This window comes from Panthera pardus, unplaced genomic scaffold (genome assembly GCF_024362965.1).
Source record: "Panthera pardus isolate Hobbes unplaced genomic scaffold, ASM2436296v1 HiC_scaffold_3, whole genome shotgun sequence".
Classification (NCBI taxonomy): Eukaryota; Metazoa; Chordata; class Mammalia; order Carnivora; family Felidae; genus Panthera; species Panthera pardus.
The window spans coordinates 7776368-7798453 of NW_026526876.1; the positions used below are offsets into that span (position 1 = coordinate 7776368).

The 22086-nt window shown below is 54.4% G+C and overlaps 1 protein-coding gene across 2 annotated transcripts; it reads left to right on the forward strand.

The window, feature by feature from the left end:
* Positions 1-202: 202 nt before the first annotated feature.
* Positions 203-11979, forward strand: PIRT (phosphoinositide interacting regulator of transient receptor potential channels). Of its 2 annotated transcripts, none has more exons than XM_019413421.2 (2): positions 203-760; positions 11227-11979. In XM_019413421.2, the coding sequence occupies exon 2, from the start codon at positions 11371-11373 to the stop codon at positions 11776-11778; it is 408 nt and encodes a 135-aa protein (XP_019268966.1). In that variant the 5' UTR covers positions 203-760; positions 11227-11370; the 3' UTR covers positions 11779-11979. The 2 variants fall into 2 exon arrangements, with proteins under 2 accessions (XP_019268966.1, XP_053748846.1); XM_053892871.1 differs by lacking the exon at positions 203-760 and adding an exon at positions 7061-8000.
* Positions 11980-22086: the final 10107 nt, after the last annotated feature.

The following is a 22086-nucleotide window of genomic DNA, read 5'->3' on the forward strand; positions in this document are numbered from 1 at the left end:
CATTGCAAAGGCTGCCATCATCTTCTTTCCATCACTAACACAAAAAGCCACAGGGGCATAACCAGTTCAGAGATGCCTGGGCCTGGGGTGGGTCCCATATGTCGTCAACATATGGCACCCACCCACAGGCACTGGGCGGGGGGGTGGGTTGGTTCCCAGAGGCGTCCCTGCCACCTTGGAACCGAAGACGTTAAATAAGCATACACCTGCCCTCTCTGACTTCCAGAACAAACAGAGCTCCCAGATCTCATTGTCACGGCCTGCCCAGTAGAGCGCGTGCAGAGCCTCTGAGCCCACCCTCTGGTAGCCCCATTGCCATCTCCTCCACCACCATCACGCAGTCCACCGACCCAGAAACTCCAGCTCTCCCGATTCCCGAGAAGCAGCCCTGCCCAGAGACCAACCGAAGGCACATCTCCTCCAAAACTTGAAGACAGACCGCACAGAAGCTTCATTAATTTTGCACAAGATTCGTCTAATAGTGGCTGAGCAGAGAGGAGACAAAGCCACCGGACGTTGCCTCTGCCAGCAGCCCGCCAAGGGTTAACCCATTAGCCCATATCCTGGTGAGCTCATCCCCACTGGAGCCTGCTCAGTGGCTGGGATTCACTGCTCACCAGCTCCTGGAGGGGGCCGGGGAGGCTTTCTCCAGGGCTGGGATGAACAACTTGAACAGAAACTCATTGCCGGGTGCCTCCCCCACCGTGCAAGCTGCCTCTGATTCCCAGGTTCACCGTCCCCTCCGGGGACCCTGAGGACAGTAAGTAAGGAGGGGACTGGTCCCCTCTGCCCTTGCGTTTCCCCGGAGAAACGAGATGATTTTTCACTGTGCTTTAGAGCGTGTTCAGTCTTGGAACTGGAATTGGGAAGGCCGATGTGAATGAGGGGTAAAGGAGATGGGGGCCGTGCCTGGGGACGGGGGTGGGGGTGAAGCGGCCACGGGCAGGCTGGGGGGACCGCCCAGGGAGAGTGGTGGCAGGAGAGGAGGGGGCGCCCTGCTATGCACCTGGGAGAGCAGAAGCTGTGTGCAGACAGCTATATGTACAGCATCCAGCCTTTACCCCTGGCAGCTGGGAGGGGCGGGGAGGGCCGGGCAGGGACCTCAGTCTCAAACCTGGGCAGAGGCGGGAACAAAATCGCCAGACGGCCAAGCGCCAGGCTGCCCTCAGCTCCCAGAGTGCACGGGCGGGACCTCACGCCCAGAATGTCCTCCTGTGCATCCCAGATATCAGACCTCGGCGTCTGCCCGTCCCTCCCAGCCGCAGGTGCGGCAGGCGCGGAGGGCGGGTGCCAGGGAGACAAGGTGCAGCAAGCTGGCCGGGGCGGGCTTCGTCTCAAAAGGCGAAACCCGGACAGGAACGTGCAGGGTGAACGTGTGCCACGGGGACCAATCCTCCCCGTGAAAGGAGACGTTATCACCTGAGCTATTTTTTTCCACTTCGTTACTGGGCAGGGTCTGGACGCTGGCCTGGCGACATGAAGAGGGAGGTGAATGGCACTGTCTGGGTGGAGTATGGCCTTTGGGGAACTTCCCTTCCCAGAAGTGCTGTGAGCAGGTGACAGATGGGTGGCCGAGCCGTGGGGACAGCGGCAGTGCGTTCAGAAACGTTTGCTGTAGCCTCTACGTTATCAGCCCAGGCGCCGGGCCCCGCTCATCTCATCAGAAGGGGGTCACTGGTGGGGACTCCGGCGGAGAGAGAGAGCACGACCCTCCGTGTCTCAGGAATGTCACAGACAGACCCACGCTTGGGTCTTTCTCAGGAATAACCAATCGTGTTATTTCTGCCACTTGTATTTTGTGGCCTGCCCTCCCCCTCTTCTCCCACCGGGTGACCCTGCTCTCTGGCCCCAGCGTCCATCAAGGTGGGGGGGGCCCTCTCTCCGAGCTCTGCTTTCCGTCCTTACGCTTCCCAGAATAGCCCCAGCTCCTACCAGGGGAGGGACTGACAACTCCAGGCCCAAGCACAGCGGGGTCCCTTAGGAGGGTTCCGAGACTGCTTAGCGGGATGCCCAGCCCAGATCCAATTTCTCATAAACAACAAAAGAAACTTTTGGTGTCTGTCTCACGTGGGATAGCGCACATTCTTATACCCAAAAAAAAAAAAAAAGCACTTTTTTTTTTATCTGAAATTCAGATTTACTGGCACCCTGTCATTTTATTGGCGAAATCTAGCAACGTGACACTATGGACCGAGTTCTGGCACATTCAGAGAAGGGCGCGGCCAGCGAAGGGCCGAGGCGAGGATGTGCGGGAAGGCGCTGGTGGGAAGCCAGGAATGGGGGCAGCGAAGACGGGAGACGGGGAAAGACAGGGCACCCATCTCTGAGAAAGCATGGTCCAGGGTGTGGGGCCAGGCGGTTCTGGACCTTAGTTTCCCTATCTGTAAAATGGGAGGGATTGGAATAGTGCGGTCCCCCCCGAGAGCCAGGAGGCAAAGGGACCAGGCGTTTTAGCTCCATCTGAGTGACAGTGGCGGGGACTCTGTGTCCTCTCCGGCCGCTCCGGCCCCTGCTCAGGGGCCCCGGCTCCAGCCCCTGGCCTCCTCGATGGCGCTACCCAGCACCGCCAGGCCTTACCCGGCACCCAGTGCAGCCACCACTGGACTTCAGTGTGCTGCCTGGGCCCCATTCCCAGTGTCCTCCCCACTCACCGTTCCCTCGGTTTGGAAAGAACATTGAAACTGTCCCCAGGCGGAGCAGGATAGGCTTGAACTCAGGCTCTGGAGCCACCCAGACTCCCAAACTCCCCTTCTGACCCTGGCTCGCTACTCACCACTGAGTAACTTCGGGCAAGCCACTTAACCTCTCTGATGCTTAGCTTCCTCACCATTGACAGATGCCAGTCCATTAGAGGCCGGGGGTGGGGGCGTGGGCAGCATGCCCGCCTGGCCCCTCACAGCTGCCTCAGCGCCCCCCCCACCCCGCTTTGCCAATCCCACCCTACCAGCCCCGCTCAGGTTTAGGGGGTGTTGTTGACAACAATCGGTGGAAGAAACAGGACTGGGCACTTGATGCTGGCCAGTTCTCACCTTCCCCGCCCCCACGGTCCCAACCGGAGACAGGAAAGCAAGCAAATTCGCAGGGTGAGCTCCACTTGCCCGCAAAACCCTCTCCTCCTTCTCCTGCCAAAGCTCCCCTGTTTTTTGAATCATTTAACTTAACAAGCGTCTGCTGTGTCCCCAGACTCAGCAAAGCACCGAGCACTGAGCGAACCTGCTAGAGAGCGTAGGGAGTTGAGAAAGCCCCAGCCCCAGCCCCTCAAGGGATCTGGGAGGGGACAGAACGCTCTCAGTCCCAAAGAAGGTACAGACACTGTCTGCTCACCTCCAGGGCACTAATTCACTCACTTCCCTTCCAACCTCCATTCCCTACATTTCAGACGCTCAGGAAATCTGCTGGAGGACAAGTATTTGGTCCTTATTATCCAGGACACTCGCTGCCGCTCACCAGCTCGCATAATCCACACACACACACACACACACACACACACACACGGCACCAGACCATTTGCACGTTGGCGGATGAATAGGTGACCTCGTGAGAAAAAGCCCAAATCTTCCAGCCAGTTCTCTCCCCTCTCGCTGGAGACATCTCTTCACCTCATTTGTCAGAGACACCACTGAGCGAGCAACTATGTGCAGAAGAGTGAAGGAATGCGCACGCCCTGAGCTCCTCTGCAGGGAGGGAGACTGGCTTCCTAGTATCTAGCAGAGGATAGCACATGGGAGTTGTCGCAAAGCATTGTGGTGTTGGTGAGCACTGTTTGCGGAGCACTGCATAGCAACCTGGGGGATACGAGGTCAACAGCCCCACGCGGAAATGACACATGTAGACGGGATCTCCGAATAAGTGCACCATCACGAGCACGTGGTAGATGAGTAGACCAGCTCTAACAAGATTAAGGGATGGTCCTGTGGGTCCCTCCCTCCTGGAGAAGATCACTGAGGCCACTGGACCCAGTCTTTGCTCCATCCAGGGCCCCCTGGCTCACTGCAAGTCTGTGTTTCCCCTCAAGGGATGGTGTCTCTCCAGAAACAAGGTGGACAAACTCCTAGCTCTCTCTCTCTCTCATCTGCATTTTCTGTCCCAGTTCCTAATTTCTCCAAGAAGCACCTTCTCTACCTTTCTGGATTTCCTCTTCATCAATATCAATTATACAGTCTTTCCCGTAAGAGCCAAGTGACTCCCTCACCTTTCAGATCTCCCTATAACATCTCCACCCTATTCTGGGGTCATTTTGCCTCTGCCCACACCTCTCATTTTCCTGGGTAACATGTTTCACCCTATCTATCTATCTCTCTATCCATCCATCCATCCATCCATCCATCCATCCATCCACCTTATCTATCTATCTATCTATCTATCTATCTATCTATCTATCTACCTATCTATCCATCCATCCATCCATCCATCCATCTTATCTATCTATCCATCCATCCATCCATCCATCCATTTTATCTATCTATCTATCTATCTATCTATCTATCCATCCATCCATCCATCCATCTTATCTATCTATCCATCCATCCATCCATCTATCTATCCATCCATCCACCTTATCTATCCATCCATCCATCCATCCATTTTATCTATCTATCTATCTATCTTTCTATCCATCCATCCATCCATCTATCTTTCTATTTAGAGAGCACACGAGTGGGGGTGGGGTAGAGAGACAGAGAAAGAGAGACAGAGAGAGAATCCCAAGTAGGCTCCACATCCAGCCCAGCACAGAGCCAGACATGGGGCTCCAAGTCACAACTCCGAGATCATGACCTGAGCCGAAATCAAGAGTCGGCCGCTCAACCAATGGAGCCAACCAGGCACCCGCTTCTTTCTTGCTCACCCCCATTTGCTGGATTCCCACATTCCATCATTCGGCCTCAACCCTTATCGACATTCTGCCATTCTCGGTTCAGCTGTGTTTCCACCTACTCCCTACCATGACCCATCAATTATTTTTAGGGTTTTAATGGTCCTTTTATCTGTGGGGTGCAATTTACACACACGGAAACGCACAGGTCTTAGCGTGCTACATGGGCAAATGGGCTCCCCCACCACGAAACTCACACCAATGCACAGAACATTTCCGTTCGCTCCAGGGAAATCTATTAGTTCCTTCCTGCAATTAATTCCCTTCCCTACAATGACTGTTTTGAGTTTGTCGCCTTCAATTCATTCTTAGAAGCTTCCAGAATGTCCTATAAATGGAAATATACAACAAATGTCCTCTTTCATAAATCTGATTTCTTTCACCCGGCATGTCTATGAGACTCATCCATGCCGCATGTGTCTCAAAAGTTTTGTTCCTTTTCCTTGTTCGTTCCTTTTTATTGCCTGGCATTCCTCTGTATGGATCCGCACTTTGCTGTTGGGTTGTCTCTGGTTGGGGTGCTGTGGGCGAAGGTCCTGTATGAATATTCTTACACAAGTCATTTGTAGGCATAGGCTTTCGTGTCTTTTGGACAAATAATTAGCTGGGGGTGGAACTTCTAGGAGGAATAAGGTAGGTGTGCGTTTAACTTCATAAGAAACTCCCAAGCCTGTTTTCCAAAGTGCACCTGCCATGTTATGTCCCCGCCATCAGCATACGAGAGAGCTCTGATTGCTTCCCGGTTCAGTTTTAAATACTAACCATTCTAGTGAGCGTGTGGCTGTATCTCCTGGTGGTTTTAATTTGCATGTCCCTGTTGAGTATCAGCATCGAGCACTTTTTCATGGGGTTCTTGTCCATCTGTTTACCTCCCTTTGTAATGGTATGTCTAAATATTTTGCCCATTTTATTTATTTTTCAAAAATATTTTTTAATGTTTATTCATTTTTGAGAGAGAGACAGAGCTTGAGCGGGGGAGGGGCAGAGCGAGAGGGAGACACAGAATCGGAAGCAGGCTCCAGGCTCTGAGCTGTCAGCACAGAGCCGGACACGGGGATCGAACTCGAACCATGAGGTCAAGACCAGAGCTGAACTCGGACGCTTAACCGACTGAGCCACCCAGGGGCCCCTCTTCTCAGTGGCTTTTAATGAACAGGAGTTTTCAGTCACGATGAGGTCTTACTTGGTTCAGATTTCGTTCTTGGTTATGGCCTGCTCTGCCCTGAGGACGCTCGCCTGCCTCCAGATCACAACGGTATTCTCCTCTGTTTCCTCCTAGAATCTTTACAGTTTTAGCTTTTATGTTCAGGTTCTGCCCGTGATCTGTCTCAGATTAATTTTTTTGTTGATGCGGTGGGGTGGGGTCGAGTTTCATTTTTTTCCCTTTGGAACATCAGTTGGTCCACACTGTTTGTCCAAAGGACTTTCTTTTCCCAGTCGAATTGCTCCTGTTGTCAAAAGGCATTTGTCCTTGGTTATCGTCTAGCTTGCTGGGTCAGTTGCTAGAGACCGTGGCCTGACTTCCTAAAAGTCAGACTTACAGATACCAGGTTGGCTTCCTGGGCTGATTTTCTGCAGACTGTGGGTCAGAGTTCTGACTTTATATGTGGTCTGGTCATTGTCTATATGTATATTCAGACTCCCATTATCATAAGCTTTTGCAAACATACACAAAAGTAGAGAGGTAGTGTTATAATGAACTTCTAGATAGCCACCACCCAGATTTAATAATATTAAGCATTTTGTCATATTGCATCCAGAGTTTAATGTTTTTGTGTGAATCACAGCATCATAGCATTTCTCCCCTGTATGATGTTTCAAGACGCATCTCCGTATCTTTAAGACATTTGCTTTTGGGGGCGCCCTGGGTGGCTCAGTGGGTTGAGTGTCCAACTTTGGTTCAGGTCATGTTCTCGCAGTTCACAAGTTCGAGCCCCGTGTCAGGCTCTGTGAGGACAACTCAGAGCATAGATACTGCTTTGGATTCTGTCTCTCTCTCTCTCTCTCTCTCTCTCTGCCCCTCACCCACTCATGCTGTCTCTCTCTCAGAAATAAATAAACATTAAAAAAAATTTAAGACATTTGCTTTTGTGTCCACAATAGCGTTACCAAATACAAATTTTTATTTTTTAATTGTTTTCATTTTTATGTTTATTATTTTTGCGACAGAGAGAGTGCAAGTGGGGGAGGGGCAGAGAGAGGGGGACGGAAGATACGAAGCGGGTTCTGTGCTGACAGCAGCAAGCCCGATGCGGGGCTCGAACTCACGAACTGCAAGATCATGACCTGAACAGAAGTCAGATACTCAAGCAACTGAGCCACCCAGGCGCCCTGCAAATACAAATTTTTAATTCTTAGTGTCATCTAACCCAATCCAAATTCAAACTTCCTTAAAATTATCCCCAAATGTCTTTATATAATGGGTCTGTTCTAGTCAGAATCCAAAAAGGGGAACATGTTGCCCTTAGTTACGCCTTTTAATTATCTCTGTTTAAACATTTTATTGCTATTTAATGTGCACACAGAAAACTAGTCATATCATGAATATACAGCACAGATGCACCCATGTAACCCGCGGTAGCCAGACCAAGAATCAGAACATTACAGCACCCCAGAGGTTTCCATTGTGTCCCCCACCCGCTACCCCCACCAAAGGGAACCACTATCCCTAACTGCAAATAGCACAGATTTTGAATTTTATGTAAATGAAATCTCATGTTATGTAAATGGGGTTTTATGTAAACGGAGGTGTGTCTGGCTTCTCTCGGTCAGTGTTGTGTTTGGAGATAAGTGCATGTTCGTTCGTGCTTGGGCTTGTCAGCTCGTGATTCTTTCCTTCTCGCGGCTGTGTGGTCCCAATCCAGGGAGCCATCTTGGGCCAGCCTGCAGCCTGCCCAACCCCAATTGTGTGACTAAGTCTGCCTCCTGATGCTCCAAACATGGTCTCCAGGTTAGAGGGACCCATCCTCCCTCTCAGATGGCTGCTCTGAGGGCTGAGCCCCACATTCAAATCTCTGGTGAATCCAGAAGCCCCGGCATCTCCGGCCTTCCTTCCACTGTCTCCTCTGCCAGCCCAACTTTGGGGCCTCAGTCCTTGTCCACCTCTGAGATGTCAAGGACATTAAAGGTGGGTGTGTTCGTTTTGGGTGGGGGGTTGCTGTACTAAATTACCACAGACTCAGTCACTTAAAACAACGAAAGTTTATTCTCTCATGGTTCGGGAGGTCAGAGTACAAAATCAAGGTGACGTCGCAGCTGGTTCCTTCCAGAGGTTCTGAGGGAGAAGCCATGCCATGCCTCTCTCCTCGCTTCTGGCCACTGTTGCAATCCTTGGCTGTCCTTGGCCTGTGGAAGCATCACTTCGACCTCTCCCTCCGTCTTCAGGAAGGCTTCCCTCTGTATGTCAAATTTTCCTCTCCTTCCTCTTAGAAGGACGTGGTCATTGGACTGGTCTCTTTGAGAATGATCTCCTCTGCAGACCCTTGCCTTAATTACACCTGCAAAGACCTTTTATCCAAATAAGGTCACATTCTGAGGTTCTGGGTGGACAATTCAACCCACTGCAGGGAGGAAGGGACCCCCAGCATCCAAAGGCAGCACCCTTTGGGCTGGATCTTCACCGCCAAGTGGTGGAAATGACTACCCAGAGAGAAAATCCTACTGGGGACGTCAATACATCCACATAAGAAACCAGGCTGCACTAACTGGCACAAAGTCCCCTCGCTAGGACCTCATAACACGCTCTGTGATGCCCCTCCTTACCCCCAGCCCGTAGGGGAAAAGATCACTTTACAAACAGCTGCGTGGCTTATGCAAAGAGACCACAGGACCCAAGGGGAAGGGAACACCTGGGCGCCTTTACTTACAAAAGCACATCCGCCATATTCTTCAAAGTCGTTGGACACAGAGATCCAAATAGCCTCTCTCTAGATGAGCGTACATGAACGTGAATATCTATATTCTGAAGGCAAGGCAATTTTACAGCTCTTATTTCCTCCGTGGCAAAGGGGAGGGGTCTATGACCGCTTGTGGTAGGAAGGGGGAGCATTATGGTTCGGGGACGGGGACGTGGGGGACAACACCAGGTCCAGTGGTTCAGGCCTGAGCTGCTGCAGGGGGTGAGGGAGGATGGGAGGTGAGGGATTAAGTTTGAGATGAGCACCGGGAGGGAAGCGTTGGAGGAGAAACCATTTGCTTAGTGACGCTGCTGTTCGTGGAAGAGCCTTGATAAAGAGGAAGCAGAAGTTCCAGAGTGTTCCAAGCTCTGGACACCATCTCCTTTATCCCAAGTTGCCTTTTCTTTCTCTCTCTCTCTTTTTTTAAAGTTTATATTTATTTATTTTGAGAAAGAGATGGAGAGCAATCGGGGGGGAAGGACAGAGAGACAGAGAGAGAGAGAGAGAGGGAGGGAGAATCCCAAGCAGGCTCTGCACTGCCAGCACAGAGTCCGATGCAGGACTTGAACCCATGAACCGTGAGATCGTGACCCGAACCAAAATCAAGAGTCGGATGCTTAACCAACCGACTGAGCCAACCAGGGGCCCCTATCCCAAGCTACCTTTCACCCAGGGGCCAATACCATGATTTCCAGACACGCACCCCTCTCCGTATTTGGGTCTGACTCACCCTATTTGGTGGGGGGAGCCCACCGTGACTGGGATGAACTGCCCACCTTCCCCAACACACCTTTTGCTGTTGGAAATTGCTCTCTGGTGCCCCACTCACACAGAGTAAACCTGATTTGAGTGGGGCCTGATCCAACAGGACACAGAAGAAGAGGTCGGAGGAAGAGTCTCGGGCCACCTGGAGGAGGGAAAGGGCGGGAGCTGAGGACCAAAGACAGTGGATCCAAGGAGGGAGGAGAGCAGGGGCTGGAGAGAGCGCTGCTTGGAGAAAGTCACCCCAGGCGGGCAGGGGCCCTGCAGAGAACAGACGGAGAGTCTGTGGCTCTGGGGACCCGGGAGGACAGAGTGGCCAGCACGGTCCTAGAGCTCAGCTCTGCCTGGACTTCATGCGGGGAGGCTCCGGGCTCTGCCAGGAAGAACGGAGACGAGCAGTGTCGTAAAGAAACGCGGATTTAGGGGCGCCTGGGTGGCTCAGTCGGTTAAGCATCTGACTCTTGGTTTTGGCTCAGGTCATGATCTCACGGGTCATGAGATCCAGCCCATCCCTGCACTGACAGGGCAGAGCCTGCTTGGGATTCTCTCTCTCTCCCTCTCTCTCTCTCTCAAAATAAACATTACAAAAAAGTGGTGGGTTTATGCTCAGGATCATCGGGAGGGAGGGAGGAAGCAGAAAGGAAGTTGTCCTCTGACTTGCTCGCTCCCCGATGGGGATGTCGCATCTCTAGGGCACGAACCCTGCACCAGACCCTCTGGAGGCAAGTCAAGGACAGGAATCCGGGCGGTGACGGTGACTCGGTGGAGACCTCCCCTCCCCGCCCCCCGGTTCTCCCAGCCTCCCCTTCCTCCCACACACAAAAAGTACCTAAAATACCAGGAAAAGTATCTAAATCCAGCCATTCATATCTTAGTGCCTTATTGCAAATACATAGGCATTGGCACTCGAACTTGATAAAGGCTTTTTTTTTTTTTTTTTTTTTTTAAACGAAAGGTTTTAATGCTGCGTTCAAGGCCCCTGAGCTAGCACACCTCTGGCTTTCCTCCAGCTTTAGCTTTAGCCAGCTTTGGCTTTCCAGGTAAGTGGTGCCTCTCGGAAGCTCCAGAACTGCTCTGCACAGGTGACCAGCCAGGGGAGGAGAGGGCTCTGGTGACCGAGAGGTACACACACGGGTTCCGGATGCGAAATCCAAACAGGTGGTGGGATCGACTCCACTCCTTTACCCGCTAAAGAATGGGAAGGTAGGAATCTGATTTGATGTAACTCATGAGGAGGGTGGGGAAAGGGGGCATTTAGATATCAAAAAGGTCACACTCTGAGCCCGGGGCATGACTGTCCAGTGCTGAAAAAGCACATAAAATCCTGGGCTGTGCTGTTCTCCAGTCCATACACAGTCTGGTGTTTTAAGAGCAAGAGAGGGGTGCCTGCGAGGCTCAGTCGGTTAAGCGTCCGACTTCGGCTCAGGTCACGATCTCGCAGTTCGTGGGTTCGAGCCCCGCGTCAGGCTCTGTGCTGACAGCTCAGAGCCTGGAGCCTGCTTCAGATTCTGTGTCTCCCTCTCTCTGCCCCACCCACCATTTGTGCTTTGTCTCTCTCTCTCTCTCAAAAACAGATAAACATTAAAAAATTCTTAAAAAAAAAAAAAAAGGGAAAAAAAAGAGTAAGACAAAAAGCACGCCAGGGAGTGGTTTCTTATTTATGTGGATCTCGTCTGACTTTCTTTTTGGCTTTAGCACAAAGCCAGGCATCGCCCTCCGCTGAGAGCCAGGCTGCAGACGGATGCTGAGAACAGGAAGGGCGTGTGAGGACCGCTTTGGCTTCACCCCTGCTTCTAACTGTTGCGGGTACCGGGTGCCCAGTCCCGAGGAGCCGTGACAATGGAGGCTCTCCCCAGGGCCCTGGAGGTTGAGGAGAAGTCTCCGGAATCCAAGGACCTGCTGCCCAGCCAGACCGCCAGCTCCCTGTGCATCAGCTCCAGAAGTGAGTCTGTCTGGACCGCCACCCCCAGGAGTAACTGGGAAATCTACCGTAAACCCATCGTCATCATGTCGGTGGGGGGCGCCATCCTGCTCTTCGGCGTGGTCATCACCTGCCTGGCCTACACCCTGCACCTGGGCAACAACAGCCTTAAGGTCCTTAAGATGATAGGGCCCGCCTTCCTGTCGCTGGGACTCATGATGCTGGTGTGCGGGCTGGTGTGGGTGCCCATCATCAAAAAGAAACAGAAGCAGAGGCAGAAGTCCGTTTTCTTCCAGAGCCTCAAGTCCTTCTTCCTGAATCGCTGATGGCGGCCAACAGCTCTGTTCTCCCTGTCGCCCCGCCCCCTCCACCGGGAGGAGATCTGACAAGGACATCAACATCCCCATCTTCTTGGGGGTGGGGCTAGCCATAAAGCAGACCAGCGAAGCCTCTTCCTGGCCCTGCGGGGAAGAGCTCAGGGCTCCGGGTGCAGCTGGAGGGGGCTGCTGGCTATTCTCATTTAGGCTCTCTGTTTAGGCTCTCTGTAACTGCCCTGCCTCCCGTAGACGCTGGCCGCAGGCATCCCCTTTCAAGGCTCACTCCCTGCTCCTGCATCCAGGTACCAGCCATCTAACTCTCTCCGCGGAGCGCTATGCATGTTGGGAAATTCCTCCGGCCAGGCCGTGCCCCAAAGAGAGCCTCCTGTTTCTGCATCTGAGTGCCTGAGCTGGATTCGCCCATTTGCACCCGAACTGACTGGTAGAGGTCCCTCACAGAAGAGCCAGAAGACTGGTCTGGCTCCCTGTGTTCACCGGCCCCAGCTCTCTCTGTGGGCAAGATACTGATTGGCATTTCAAGAGACGAGACGAGTCACATGTATAAAACACGGCAGAGTGAACAGTAAGGGTGGCCAGGGAGAAACACTTTGGAAGAAGGCGCGTCCCCCCTCCCCCGACCCCAGAAAAGGCGCTGGGAGTCAGCCAGCTGAGGAAATTTAACTCCGGGTTATAGAGTTTTTACATCAGAGGCCGTGTGGGCTGGACTGGGGGTGCCACAGTTTGACCTTCTAGCTCCCCTGTGAACTTGACAATTGGCCAAGCACAAGTGCATGTTGCCCTGACTCCCCCTTTCCCCCTGTCTGTCTACCCGGCCCCACCCCCAATTCTAGAACAGCAAGACAGAGACCGCAGAGGGATTCTGTAAGATTGTTCTGTCCTTCAGCTCCATCAAGGACCAAAGACCATGCACCGCACCTGAATGGTCTGTGGGTTTCCAGAGAGAGAGGATTTGCTTTAGAAAAATCCCAATGTCTGGTCTCCCTGCCTATAGCCACCGAAGGAGCTAACATTTACTGGGCGCCCTTCTCCGGGGCCAGGCCCTGGGATGGGAACCGGCCAGACAACTTCGTTCCAAAGCGAGACATATGGCCAGGCCGAGGTGCGGCCACAACACCCATGCTGGGCGAGCTATGGGGGAAACTTGGCAGGTACAGGAACACAGAGGGGGCATCTCACCCAGACAGGGGAGAGGACGGAGGGATTGCGGGACTGTGCCATTGGAATGGAGGACAACAGGAAAGATAAGAGCTAGCAAAGGGGGCAGGGGGTGGAGGGGAGGCAATTTGGGGGGCAAAAGTCCAGGTGGGGGAAGGGGGAGGGGAGGGAGATTAACGAAATTAGGCAACTGCACGGCAACTTCCTGCCTCTTGGCCTGCTTCCCACCTGCTTCCCATCTGCCTTAGTGCAGCCTCTCCAGGGGCCACGATGAGGCCACAGACCGGAAGGGGGTTTCCAGGGGGCCCGCCAAGCAGAGAGCACCGTGAGGTAAGCGCTCCCTAAATCTGGGGCTTAGGGCGAGCAGAGGCTCTTAGGTGACAGACCAGGAGGCTGCCCTGGGCCGGGCCAGAGGTCCAGTGGAGAGCACAGATAACGAGGTGTGAAGGGAGGGCAGCCTCTCTGGGGTTTCTGGGCCCTGCTCCCCTGTCACCGTGGCAACCCCCCCCCCCCCCCCGCAACAAGCCTCCAGTATTTCCATCCTCTGTGGTAGTTCCAGATGCAGAGTCAGAACCTCACCTAGTTCCTTCTGCATCATGGGAAACTCCATGGAGGCAGGTACCCGTCCCAGGGGGCCACCCCTGCCCCACCCACCTGAGAAGCCAGAACTTGGGGGGGCCTGTGGCCTTTGGGGCTTCACCCAAAACGACCGTGTGTCTCATTCGGACAGCGTAGCCAGGTCCTCTAGCTGAACTGTCCCCTGCATAAGGCGGTCAAGTCCCGTCTGGGGTGCATTGCAAGTGCTTTGTCCTTAACTGTCGTTCTAGTGCCTCGAGTGACAGGGCTTACAGACCATCTCCCCGCCTTTCTCTGGCATGAATGCAGATTCTGCAGCGGCCCCTATACTATCACTCTCGCCTCCCCTGATGCTTTCTTACGTGAGAGTAAACAGGACGGGCTCTCAGCTCGCTCACTGGGAATCCACACTCCCTGTGTCTCCCTACGTCCGCCCCAAAGCTCGTGGTCTGGGCGCAGCTGTGGCAGAGAGGCCCATGCGGAGGCTACTGTTGTGTGCGTCTTGCTGGGAGTCTGGGGGCAGCCATGACTCCAGGAAGTATCCAAGGTCTGGACTCACCTGGAAGTTTCCAGCAATGCTTGCCCACGCGCCCTGCCCCTTAAGCTAGCATCTCAGCAAGAATAATGAGGAAACATCCCCGGAGCATCACTCATCACCACTGGGATCCCCGCACATGGGCGTGGACCAGGGAACATGCCAGCATCACGCTGAGGGGCTTTTGCCAAAGGCCATCGCCGCATGGGACGCTGGGGCGTCTGTGCACCTGGTCTGGAATGTGGCCCAGGCCAGGCGCCACATTTCTGGGGGAAAGCATCTCCACCGAGACTCTTCCGGTGCCCGTGGATCGGAGGACGAGACCGGCAGCCACGTGTCTCTGCTCTGCGGACTGTACCCTTCCACCCACAGCTGTTCTGTTCGGGAGATTTTGTTTTAATCTGAGTCCTTAAAGGAACTGACGTAATGTTGAATCGTGCGCTCTTTCTCGGTGTCCCCTGCGTTTTCATTCTGTCCCACCCGGAGTCCCAAGACTGTCCCCACGGGTCCTCGCCGCCCCCCCCCCCTACCCCCTGCCAGGAGCTGATAGCCCCTCTCTGAGATGCTAAGGTCACAGACAGAGCGAACGCCCCTGACTCTTTCTTTCCCCACAAGCCCAGCACTGAGACCAAAAAGAGATATGGGAAAAGAACCTTCCGGGATGAATCAGCGGGGCCAGGGTGAGGCAGGCGGCGACCTGGGGGTCAGCCTGTCGACGTCGCCGTGAACTCAGGACAGCGAGCACAGGAAGGGGGCACGTGGCCTCCCTCTGCCTCCTAAGTCCTTCTTCCTCCCTCCTGGCCCAGCCTCTTCTGCTTCTCTGGGTCTTACAACCTGGCCCTCTGCTACTTGGCCCCCGCACCAGATTCACCGTGTCCTTGATGTCCTGCCTGCCTTGTCCTTAACGGGAGAAGAAAGGCCGGCTCTGGGTCTGGATGAACACGCAGTGATGGATTCCTCTCTCGGTTCCTGCAGCGTCGCCAGACTCACGACACCTCGTCCCCGCCTGTCCCTGCTCCCCCCCCACGCCCATCACTTTGTCACTATCTCCAGAGGTGACTGGAAAACTACACCCCACAACCCCTGAACGTGTCTGATATGAGGTGTGCATGAGGGGACTGGCCAGACACGTGCCTGGTGAAGTTTCCGGGCTGTGGGGTGCGTCAGGGGAGGGCTCTGAGAAGGGGCAGGGGGAGCCGGTAAGTGTAGTGGGCAAGGACACTCTGGAGCGGGGTCTCTGAAGAGCAGAGGAAGGACCCAGGAGGAAAATAAAGGACATTTCTTGGGTGCTAACTGCATGCCGGAAACTGACCCAATCCTTCCCAAGACCCTGTTCTCAGGTGCTACTCTTATCATCAACCCCATCTTACAGATGAGATAAGTGAGGCACGGGGACACCAAGCTAGGAGCAGCAAGCCAGGATTCAAATCCAGAAGGCCTGGTTCCTGAGGCCACACCCATTACACCCCTTGCCCCCCATTCAGCTCTCCAGAGACCCCAGGGTCGCTGTGGTGGGCTCTGGGCTGCAAGGCAGGGAAAGCAGGAGTGCAGCTGGGGTTGGGAGACAGGAGGGGGGGAACACCCAGTAGGGGCCCAGAACGCCAAGCAGGGAAGTGGCCAGGCACCAAGAGGACAGACAGACGGAGCCACCAGCCAGGAAAGCAGCCAGCGTTCTGAGCATCTACTACCAGCCAGGCACAAATGCAGGGGGTGGGGATGGGGGTCTCCGGCTGCTGGCACGAGGTGATGCTGTCACAACAGGGTGGCCTTGGTACCTCCCAGGCCAGGCTCTTCTGCTGAGTGCTGAGAAGGATCTAACAAGGATCTAAGTCAAGAGCCAGTATCGCTTTTCCAGGAAGGACAGTGGCTGAGCTCCACGGCTTTCTGCAGGGAGAGAAGCTGGGGGCTTGTCCGCCCTTTCTCCAAAGAAAGACCCTCCTTGCTTCCTTTAAGACTAGAGTGGACTCCATGGGGCCCCTGAGTGGCTCAGTCGGTTGAGCGTCCGACTTCAGCTCAGGTCATGATCTCGAAGTTCGTGAGTGTGAGCCCCGCATCGGGCTCTGTGCTGATGGCTCAGGGCCTGGAGCCTGCTTTGGATTCTGTGTCTCCCTCTCTCTGCCCCTCCCCTGCTCACGCTCTGTCTCTCTCTCTCAAAAGAAAATAAAGACATAAAAAAAAAAAAAAAAAAGACTAGAGAGGACTCCCTGGTGAGCCTTGGGACTGGTCCCTCCTTGTCCCTGCTAAACCGGTGGCCACCCATCCAGGTCCTGTTTCCTGCTCCACCCCGGATCCCTGAGCCCGTGCCCTTAGCACCCACAGGATATGGCCGGTTCTTTCCCATCCCATCGGAGGCTTCTGTCTATGCAGACTGCTGTGCATGGCTCTGGGGGCTATGGGAGCTGAGCCAGGCCCTGGCCCTGTGCTGTCTGCTCCCTCAGATCGCCAGTGGGGGGGTTGCTGTACCCGAGGGACTGTGCTGTAGGTGCGGGAAGGAGGGGCGCTCCCAATCAGGTCTCCTACCAAGGAGAAAGCTGAGCAAGGGCCACCCCCCACTGCCCAGCAGGGCTCTCCAGCATGAGCGTCAAAAGTGACAGCCAACAGTCTCTCTGGTAATCACGTTGGTCTCACCCTCCATCCATAAAGAAGCGTGGGTGCAAATAATGGCCATTTTCCTGCAGGGCCGCACGGGAAGGAGGCCTGGAAGGGGAGGGACATAGGATTCTAACTATGGTGACAGTCGTCTGACTCGACGCCTGGCCCTTAGTCCCTCGCTTTCTCCGACCCCCTTCTCAGACACAACCTCTGGACCTGTGCCTTGGGAGTGGCCATTAGCCCAGTATTTCAATCTGTGCTAAGTGTGGAGCCTGCTTGGGATTCTCTCTCTCTCCCTCTTCCTCTGCCCCTCTCCCACTAGTGCTCTCTCATGGTTCATGGGTTCAAGCACGGTGTCAGGCTCTGTGCCGACAGCTCAGAGCCTGGAGCCTGCTTCAGATTCTGTGTCTCCCTCTCTCTCTGACCCTCCCCTGCTCATGCTCTGTCTCCCTCTCTGTTTCAAAAGTAAACATGAAAAAAAAAAAAAAAAAAAAAAAAAAGAATCCAGGGCAGAGCCTCATAAAACTCGGGGAAGGAACCCCAAGCGAATAATTCTGAGCACATCCGCCGAACACTCCGCTGATGCCCATTCACTGGGAGAGGGAAGAAAGGCTCCGTGAAAGGAGCCGGCAGTGATTGATGGGCCTGGGGAGAGGGTGTGTTCACTTTCGGGCTGGCGCAGGGCGACCCGACTAATGAGCGGCGCCCAGCGTGGGTGTGAGAGAGCCACAGTCAAGGCCAGGACAACCCTGTTCAGGTTCATCCCAACAACAGGATGGGGGAGGGAGGCGGGAAGGCTGGGGGCGGGGGAGAGGGGCGTGGCCGCCGCAGAAGGAGCTTGCCTGATGGCGTGGACGCCGGCCTGGGAAGGGCCTGGGATGGCTCACCAGGCCCTTTCACACGTGGTCCCTGAAAGACGACATTGTTCCCTTCATCCTTTCGACACGACGCTATTGAGCACCTTGGGAACGCTGCACTGGGAGTCGAGGGTGGGGGGTGGACCAAACAGAGCTTCCCCCCCACCCCCACTCCCTCCCAGAGGCACACAGGCCGTGAACAAGGCCATTGTCAAACGGACAAGCCGGTGTCAGAGACTGATGCGGGCCACGGAGGCAGGGAGGGGAGCTTTGTGTTGAGGCCTGACGAGAAGGAGGCCACGGAGGCAAGGCTGGGGGCAGAACATTCCAGAAGAGGACGTGGGAAAGGGGGGCCGAGGAAGGAAGCCGTGTGGGTGTTGGAGAAACCATCTCTCCTCCTCCTCCCCTCCCCGCTCTCCTCCCCACCCTCACCCGGGTGTAACTCCCACACCAACCCCCTCGGGAAGGGGACCTTGTGGGGAGGGGGCCCCATGCTGTCGGCCTGCAGCCTTGTTGGGTGGTGCCTGTCCTGTTGGTCCTTCTGCTGCTCTGGCGGCTCCCTGGCCACACACGCCCGTCCGGGACCCTCCTCCTCCTCCTCCTCATACCCACTCAGCCCTCCATCCCTCTGTGCTGGTCTCCCTCCCTCTGCCGTCACCCCCAGCCTCCCTTCTGCCTGTACCCCCCCCCCCCCCAGCTTCAGTCAATCACCCGAGTCGGCCGCTGCTGTGGACACCTGTGCTGAGCTCCAGACAGCACTCCCAACCCGGACAGCGCTCAACGCACACTGACCGGTGTTGGAAGAAGTCACTGTGTGTCCCCACATCGCTTCGTCCAGATCCACTTGTGTGTCAGCGGAGGGCAACCTCACCCACCAATCCCAAATCTGGGCTGGCCTCCCTCTCCCACACGCCCCACACGCAGTCTGTCTCCCAAGTACCTAGAGGTCCTTCCCTTCCCCTTCTCTCAAGTCCCAGTGCCCCTGGGTTAGGTCACCGGTGTCCCCATCAGCCTCTCCGCCCTCAGGCTCGTCCTGCTCCAATCCACTCCCCACATTCCAACCAGCTGTCTTTCTAGAAGGTGCTTCTCATCACGTCACCACTCGTGCTCCTGAACCTGCTCTCGTCCTATAACAAGATGGGACTCACACTCCCTCACTTAGCTGAGTCCTTCCCGCGGAGTCACGCTCCTCCCCCAGCCTACCTACTTCCCGGCCACTCGCCCTGTACCCCAGACCCACAGCTGAGTATCTCCCACGACGTCACGCCACTGCATGTTTCCATGTGCTCCTTCCTTGGCCTACAGCATTCTGATCCCCTTTTCCATCTAGCTGACTCCTAGCTCAAACGCTGCCTTTTCCAGGAAGTCCTCCTTAAAGTATCCTGGGGTCACAGGCCTTGCCGATTCTCCGTGCTTTATGTGTAAGTGAGTCCTCTCTGTAGTGAGAACTCTGTGCTTGTTAAGTGTAAGGGTAGTGACAGTCCTTACAACGGCTCTGCGTAGGAGTCACGCAGGTAAATATTACTGCTCCCATTTTACAGGCGAAGAAGCTGAAATTCAGACGTGCCCCAGGTTACAAGACATCATGCACAGAGGGACAAGGGACCCACGGAGAAGTGTGTTTCAGCCCCCACTCCCATCCTACCCCCGTTCCTTCTCCAGCAAGTAAAAGCAGCCGTTGGCTTGGTGAGGACAATGCTCTTAGGGCCTGGGAAGAGATATTCCACAATTCTTCGTGGGTTCAAGAGAGCAGGTCCCAAAGAACCCAGGGCAAGGCCACGGAGGCCAAGTGTCCTGAGCCCTGGGCCTCCTGCCCAGGACCTGGCATGGATGCCCAGGGAAGCTGAGGACCAACCCCTGGCTGTGTGGGGAGCAGCCTGCTCTGTAGATACCACCACAGATGGGTCTGAGCAGAGACGCCGGTCTCCTTCTGTTCCCCGCCCTTCCCTCCTTCTGTGTTGTGCGTGTAAACATTTGTTCAGAGGGCGGGCCTCGTGTTAAGCGTTCTTACCACTCACTCATTAGTTTTTATTAATTAACCCAACTCACTCATTAATTTTTATTAATTACTTAATAATTTATTGTTTTTATTAATTAATATACTACTGAGCTTTTCTAAATCCTTAAAGAAACATTCTTTGGCCACTATAGCTGAAATTCTGAAATCTCAGTGGCATTTTCAATATCCCACTGTAGAGGAATGCTCTTTGTTTTGTTTTCAAATCGTCCGAGTTAGCGCATTAGCCCGCCTGCTGGATTTCCCCCAGCTCTCCAGAGACCCTCCCCTCCAGGCTGGCACCTCAGGTCCCTGAAAGCTAGGCTCTTCAGGGTCCTGGGCATTTTGCTTCTTCCTGTAGACTCTCCATTATCTGTCTCCCAGCTCGCATTCATCCTACAGGTAAAAAAAAAAAAAAAAAAAAAAAATTCGCGTGCTGATTTCCTCTGGCTGGGCTCAGAAGGGTCAAAGCACTTGCTCAACCCCCCCCCCCCCCCCCAGCCCACCTGCCTGCAGCCCCAGCTGCCGACTGCTCAGGAGGACAACCAGCAGGTGTGTGGCACAAGGGAGGGGAAGATGAGGCCATCTGGAGGGGGAGGGATGAGGATCCCCCCTGCTGATTGAGCCCTGGGAAGGTATGTGAGCCGACTTGATCTTTCAAAGGCATTCAACACAACTGGCCACTCTGTTCTCTTTGAAACGTCCTCTTCCTTTGGATTCAAGTTAGAACCAGCCCGTGGTTTCTTCCCATCTCTCTAGGCATTCTGTTCCTGTCTCCTTAGCTGGCTCGTTCTACTCCACCCAGCCGTTAAATGGGGGAGATCGTCGAGACCCGGCCCGCGTCTTCTCGAACTGTGCGAGACCTCAAGGAGACGAGCAATCTCCTCCCCACCACCAATTTGCTGCGGACCCACAAGCCCATGTGCGTAGCCCAGAGCTCGAGCCCCCAGCCAGCGTATCATGGCTTCTCAGCCACCCCAGCCCCTCTTCCGGTGTAGCTCATCTCCGGAGGCACCTCTGGCATCCAGCCGTACAACACAGAAACCTGGTTGGTATTCAGCAGTGGCCCCCTCGCTTTCCCGCATCCCCGCATTGAATCTGTCGTCACGTCCTGTTGATTTCACCTCCCGGTTATCTCTCATATCCACTTCTTTTCATTCCTACTGTCACCAACCCCACCTCTTCCCTGCTCACTGCTTGCCAGGTGCCCATTCTTGGCCCCCTCCGTACTGCTCTCCCCACGGTAGCGGGAACCCTCTTTTAAAAATATGGATCCCTTCACCTTCTCCTCAGGACGCTCCAACGGGTCCCCGATGCTCTTGGGAGGAAGACGTTAACATGGCCCTTTATTTCCTCTTGCTCACTTAGCGCTGATTTTGCACCTAAAGATGCATCGGCAGCTCAAGAGAGCTGAGCCCGATTCCCAGCGGAGGCCATGAGTGGATGGGCAGGCCTGAGGCTCTGGCCCTGGGGCTCACCCAAGCAGAGTCCCTGGAGCTTGGTTCGGGACCTGGCTGGGAGAGGAAGGGGGTCACAGACAACCGAGCCCCGTACGGCTTAACCCTGGAGCCCTGCAAACAGGCTTTGCAGCTCATTGTTCCCAGGGCAGACAAGTCACGGCAAGAAAAACGCTAAACAGAAAAATGGATTCTGGCACCAAACCCAGCAGATACCCTGGTGGCGATGTCTGAGGATCCACAGCTCTGACATCTCTGACTACGTGCCCAGCAGTTAACTCAGAGCTGAGTGCCGGCAGAAATAGACAACAAAACTAAACGGGTGTGGGCAGCAACCAAGTAGGAGTGCAGTAGACCATTTTCCCTGCCTGATAAGGCTTCAAGGTATTCCCGTGGAGACGCTTTACTCTGGGAGGGGGGCTGCAGGAGCACTGCCTGCTTAGAAATGGGGAGGTGGGGGACGAAAGATACACAGGATCCAGGAGGAGCTGTAGCAACTCTGGTGAGACACTCAGCTTTCCCAAGAGCAGAGAGTCCTGGGAGTTATGAAAGGGACCATTCAATAAACACTGGGTGTTAGTTACAAGGAGGCGAGCTGCTCCCTGGCCAGGAAAGGTGTCCAGCCTGTGAATGAGGACCATGGAGAACTAGACAAACGACCTCCGCAAGTGTACCAGGTACTATTATAAAAGCAACTATCAAGTCAAATAGGAATCGACTTCTCACCCATTAGGATGGCTATTATCTAAACAACAATGACAAAAATAAGCAAAACAGAAGACAACAAGTGTTGGAGAGAATGTGGAGACCGGAGCCCTTCCGCACAGCTGGCGAGAATGGAAAATGGTGCAGCCATGGCGGAGAACGGTATGGCGGGTCCTTAAAAAAACTCAACATAGAGCTATCGAATTAATCCAGCAATTTCACTTTTAGGTAGGCACGCACCCCAAAGAACTGAAATCAGGGATTCATTGTACGGGTACCTGTGCACTCATGTTCACGGCAGGATTATTCACAATAGGCACAAAGTGGAAGCATCTCAGGCATCCAGTGACAGGTGGATGGATCCACAAAATGAGGTGTATGTACACCTATTACTCAGTCTTTAAAAGGAAGGAAGTTCTGACA